At 39.0% G+C, this 5777-nt stretch overlaps 1 protein-coding gene across 1 annotated transcript; it reads right to left on the bottom strand.

The window, feature by feature from the left end:
• Positions 1 to 392: 392 nt before the first annotated feature.
• Positions 393 to 2247, bottom strand: nkx3.3 (NK3 homeobox 3). Its single transcript, XM_072676934.1, has 2 exons — positions 1828 to 2247; positions 393 to 1253 (listed from the first exon to the last, which is right to left on the bottom strand). The coding sequence occupies exons 1-2, from the start codon at positions 2129 to 2131 to the stop codon at positions 781 to 783; spliced, it is 777 nt and encodes a 258-aa protein (XP_072533035.1). The 5' UTR covers positions 2132 to 2247; the 3' UTR covers positions 393 to 780.
• Positions 2248 to 5777: the final 3530 nt, after the last annotated feature.

Genomic DNA, 5777 nt, shown 5'->3' with positions numbered 1-5777 from the left:
TACCTGTCACGTTTAGATTATCATAAAATAATTATTGCTCTGACTCTGGATTCTGAATTGAATTTCATTGGCTTTCTCGTTAATTATACTTAAGTCACAGTTTTGGCACAGCAAACAATTTAGACATGATCTCTTCTTATTGCACCATAGCCATTGATGTAGGCTATCTAAACCTGCTATAAAGCCCTTACGAGCCATGTCTTGTGGTTATCCAGAAGCACCTCACTTGATTAGGATCAACATTGCCGACAGTTTATTTTAGCATTCTTACTGTAAACGAACACTTCCAAACGTATCCCATTGCGTTTATCGCAATATATAGAAACCTTGTAAAGTGACTTTTGACACTGGCTTTCAGGTTGATTTAAGTGTCCTTAAATTTATTGGTCAGTTCTCCTCCAAGCTTGGAGTGTAATCCCAGTGAGATCTCTGTCGGTGTACAGTGTGCAGTTTGAGTCATTTTGAAAGCATACATACAGAAATAAGTCACATATGTCATCTACATGCTACCAGAACAAGAATATTACATGTAACAAAAGGGAGTAGGCACTTACTTGTATTTCTGAAATACGTTTTGATTGACTTTAGATTTTTTTTCTCATCAGAATAAAGGTTAGGGTTGAAGGCATTGTTTGTTTTTGAAGTATTCCCAACCATTTAGCATACACAAGGAGCAACACTGCGCCAGAGTGCCCTAGGGTGAATCTGTGTCCTTGGAAAAACGCACCACTTCAGTAATGAAATGCAGTCACACTGGGAAAGAAACACCAGCTGAAGCTGTCAGTACAGGCCACCATGAAGCGTGGTGGTGGAGAGCCAAGGTTGGATGCAGTACATATAAGGGCAGTATTGATAGGACTGGTAGAAGGGCAGGAAATGCGGAGAGTGCGCGTCCTCGACTCTGTACTGCCTCTGGTCGTCCTTCACCAGGACCCTCACCGCTACTCTCTTGGCCAGCGTGGCTGTGGAGGTCGCCGCCAGCTCGGTGGCCATCTGCCGCCGTTTAGTTTTGTACCTCCTGTTCTGAAACCAGATCTTCACCTGCGTCTCGGTCAGTTTAAGAGCTCCCGCCAGGTCCGCGCGCTCGGGGCCGGAGAGGTAGCGCTGCACGTGAAAGCGCCGTTCCAGCTCGCAGACCTGCGCGTGAGAAAAGGCGGCGCGAGACCTTTTCTTGTTGGCTTTAGGAAGGTGATGAGAAAAATCACAGCTGTCCACTTTCTCCCCGTCAGTGTCCGGTAGACGCAGCTCGAGCTCTGTGTTAGACATGGATTCGGTTGTAAATAAGAGGAATATTGGTTATATTCAGGCCTTCAGCACGAGCTGACAGGTCCTGGTGTTTACAAGCGTGGAAATCAAGCATATAAACGATATAAATTTGGTTCATACATTAAATAAGGACACAGAATATGACACACATACTGTGGCAGTCAGGTAACGCCACGTTTTAAAGCACGGGCTAAATTATGAGTGGATCTATATTCTATATTCTATATTCTAAAAACATCTATAATCTATATATGAAAAAAGGTAAATGCTGTTGACTAAATTCATAGAAATACGGTCTTTACTGAAAAAGTGTAAATATTACAGAAATAATGATTACACTTCTACTATTACTACTAACATCAACAACAGCAAAACAACAACAATAATAACAACAATAATAATAAGAATAACGATCAAAATAACAACACTAAGTAATCTGACTGCTTTCAAAAGTCCAATAAACTCCTACTAACAAAGAGGAGATGCAGAACAATGTCTCTGCACACTGTACACTTTTTTATTTGTTTATTTGACTGATATCAGACTTTGGGCGGGTCTTACCCTGCTGTCTTCCCGCATGAGAGCACTCTTCTCCCGTATATTCTTCTTCACAGGACTGACGGTCAGATGATGTATCAGCATCAGTCAGGCAGGGTACAGTTCTACTGTTTCTGCTGCTTTCATCCTCATTGCTATCTTGAGAATGAGCAGATCCAGCACAGCTTAGCCCTTCTGACTTTTCCAGGAGCTCGGGGTTCTCGACGTCGTCGGTGGTGTATTCCCGAGACAGCTGGAACGATCTCTGAGAATCAAGTCTTTCTCTTAAAATGTTGTTGATGGAGAACGAGGTGCGGTAGCTCGCCATTTACACCATCTAAATCGCCTCTGCTACAAAACTGTTCACCGCCGTTCCAAAGCTCCCCTGTGTAGAAAGAAACCTGGACGGTGAGACCTCCTGGTGTGTCTGGAAGGACTGTTAGGACTGACGTCGTGATTGCCTCCCTCTTGAAGTTTGGTTTAATTGCGCTGAGACGCTTTGTGGCCCAATCAAGAAGCAATGTGTCAGAAAATGTCATGTCTGCATCAGCAGTGGCTCTGCTGCCTCCTCGCCGAGCCAGTGGCCTTAGTGGTCGCTTCGCTCCGCCCTCACGTTTTCTTCTTCTTCACTCTACCTTCCGCTCACACTCCCCAGGGACTTCATAAAAGCGCCCAGTCGGCTGTGTTTAGCCATACTTCACTCTGAGAATGCGAGTTTGTCATTTAAAACGACTCGCCTGTGTGTTCTTACTTCAGATGCAAATTGACATCTCACTTAAGGCTGAAGTGGAGTTCTGGGGCGCACAGTCAGTATTCACTGCGCAAATAGAGTGCATGAATGCTGCAGTGCTCTATTTTTTTTTTCTCGAGACGTGACGTCAAAGTGTTAAGCTTCATTAGGTATGCGTGTCTCTTTTTACTTTCTCTGTTAATGTCCTGAGACTACTGAACACTCTTAAACTCCTTCAAATAAAGGAGCTACTTCTTTGCGCGATGCCATTGAAGAAGCACTTTTGATTCTATTAGGAATTATGTTTGTCAAAAATGGGAGTTTAGATGTTCTTCACGCTCACAAATCTTTATTACGGACATGGTTCTTCATGGAACTAAAAGTGGTTCTTCAATCGTGTGGCCCAAAACATTTGTAGCACTTGATTTTAAGGAAAGGACATTTGTGTAGAATTTTTACATGTGAATACATTTTTACATTTTACAAAAACGAACAAGAACTTCACACTTGCACTAATGCATCTTTTCCATAGGGTTTTAGCTGAAAATGTTCTTTAGGGAGCTCAAACTCTCAAGTGTACCCATTAGTTGACTTCTGGTCCGAAAATAGTGCCAGAAGACCAATAAAATCGTGTTGAATGAGATGATGCTCATCATTCGGGTTTACTGTACCATCTTAATTTTCGATAAGGTAAAGATATTCATTTCGTTTATGGAAATAAGAAGTGAGTCTTAATCCAGTTCCTGGACCATTAAACGCTTGGCAATTACTTACTGGGAATACAGTACTGGGAATACAGTTCATCATAGAATAAAGGGAAAAGCTGAATCCTGTTAGTAGCTCTTCATTTGAAATCGCATTTTGGGAGTCTTTTAAAACGTGTAATAAGGCACTACAATATGTTATAAATACATGTTTTTAATGTAACATCACACTCAAAACTAACTGATAATTCACACTATAACTCCAGTAGAGTCAGTAGACACACTATAACTCAGTAGAGTCCCTGTAAAGGGAGCCTTTTAACCCCCTGATCACATTTGTATTTTCTATTAAATGAAGTACCTGCGTTAGTGTACTCTTTCTACTCTCCAACCTTTTCATCATCACCTTCTACGTTGCACACTAAACTACACAGTCTAGATTTTTATGTGAGTACTTTTATCTATTGTCTCTGTATATTTTTATTATTTTGATCTTTAATTTTAATACATCTTGTTTTTCATGTGAACGAGTCGACGAAGCATCTTACTGCGGATAGTGCCGTAATTATGTCTGCGTGTTTATGTGTGTGTGTGTGTGTGTGTGTGTGTGTGTGTGTGTGACAAATCACCTTTGATTTTTAGTACACAGCAAATAGAGAGGGCCTGGTATGAGTTACTTAATAATTAATAAATGTATTAATTATAACACCTCCCTTTTTGTTTTACCTTTCTATTATTTACTGTGTTGCGATACGGAGAGGGGCAGAAGTAGGTGATACCTTACATTACAGTTCAAGTAAACTATTGATGAATTTGAATTTATAAAATAAAAAAAAAACCTTACATGTCTCGAGCATTTTCAAATAAGGTTTCTACCATAGTTTTAAGTAAGCATAACTGATTTTTATTGTCTTGTTTTGCCTTTTTACCTTTACCTAGAACAATCACACAGAGATATCGCACAGCTCTGATTGCTATTGATTTTAAGATTTTGGGACATCTAACACACAAAACAGTTTAAACAGTCACAATTTAGAAAAGACACAAAAAAGACCTCAGTCAACCAACCTAGAGCTGCCAGAGTTTCCATAACTCTGCGTTTAATTTGCATGGTATTAGTTTTAAAAATTGTCATAAGATTTGTATTTTTTACACTGCCTGTAAAATGATGCCACTTTCAATGTAATGATAACTCAATCCAGTGTGTAACACACCTTGTCAGTTATTTCTTCTTCTTCTTCTTCTTAGTAATAATACTAATAATAACCATAATAATAATAAATATCATAATATTATATGTTACTCTGGATACTTAGTAATACACTTCATTAATACTACTACTACTACTGCCACCCCATTACTCCCACTAATATAGATATATACATATTCCACTAATAATAATAAAAATAATAATCACGTCAAATTGTACGTCAAATGTAACTTAGCACATTATGTGTTCTTAAGGATTGAAGTGATAGACAACCGACTAAATTCGATAAAGTACTTTGGCCATGGGACGAGTTTAACGTTGTGTTTGTGTGAAATAAGATTGTAGCGCCACTACGTGGCCTGTTTTCACTCAGAAGTGTGGTGCGCTGCCTGTTATGCTCGCAAGAGGGCGCGCACGCTTTAAACTACAGATAATGTTTCACGGGAACTGGGTGATCGATACTCACATTCCAATTACAAACCAGCCAACCCAACCTGTAATGGAATAGCTGTATAATAGACATGTGATTCAATTGTAGTGCATGAAAAACTTTACCAACTGAGCAACCTGATCTCACTAGCACATTAGCACATGCACAGTTTTTTTATTTTTATTTTACACCAACACACACACACACACGCACACACACTTTTAGAATAATAAATTATATATATATATATTATATGGTAAAAGACGCCCGTTAAGCAAGACCTCTGTCAGTGAGTTTAGTATACAGAATGATGAGGTAGGAGTAGGTTTCTGCAGAACCTGCAGTTAATATTGGTGTAGCACAAAAATATTGGGGGTATCTTGCATTAATAGTATTTTTTTTGTCTGAAGTACATCTCTAAATATTGCTACATTTCATTTTAAATATAAGTGCTGCTCATGCGTCCAAACCTACAGATGCGACATACTACACGCACTGCTAGCATTAATAGGGTATGTAGTTTTGAGAGCAGTCTTTGTGTGGATATATGTCCATATATACCAAAATACTTAACTATAAACATTACTATGGCCAAATGGCAAAAAATAGAAACAAGGTTAAATGTATAAAAAATTAAGTAAATAAAATTATTGCAGTAATCCAAGATAATCTCTTGTGTTAATTTATATGTAATATATGGCATTCAGTAAACATGCCCTTTCTGGGCATGTTTCATGACCAGCTAATCATTAACACAATCTGTCATTAGTAATCCCCAAAAACGAAACGTGAGCTTTACTGTGTGATATACAAGTTTATTTGGTTTGGTTATTCACATGTGCAAACAGTAACCAGCCCACACAGGCCAGTCTAATTACGCGACCTCTGCTTCTGCATTTT

The sequence above is a fragment of the Salminus brasiliensis genome, chromosome 4 (genome assembly GCF_030463535.1).
Source record: "Salminus brasiliensis chromosome 4, fSalBra1.hap2, whole genome shotgun sequence".
NCBI classification, from domain to species: Eukaryota; Metazoa; Chordata; class Actinopteri; order Characiformes; family Bryconidae; genus Salminus; species Salminus brasiliensis.
This window is presented reverse-complemented; position numbering and strand designations above follow the sequence as displayed.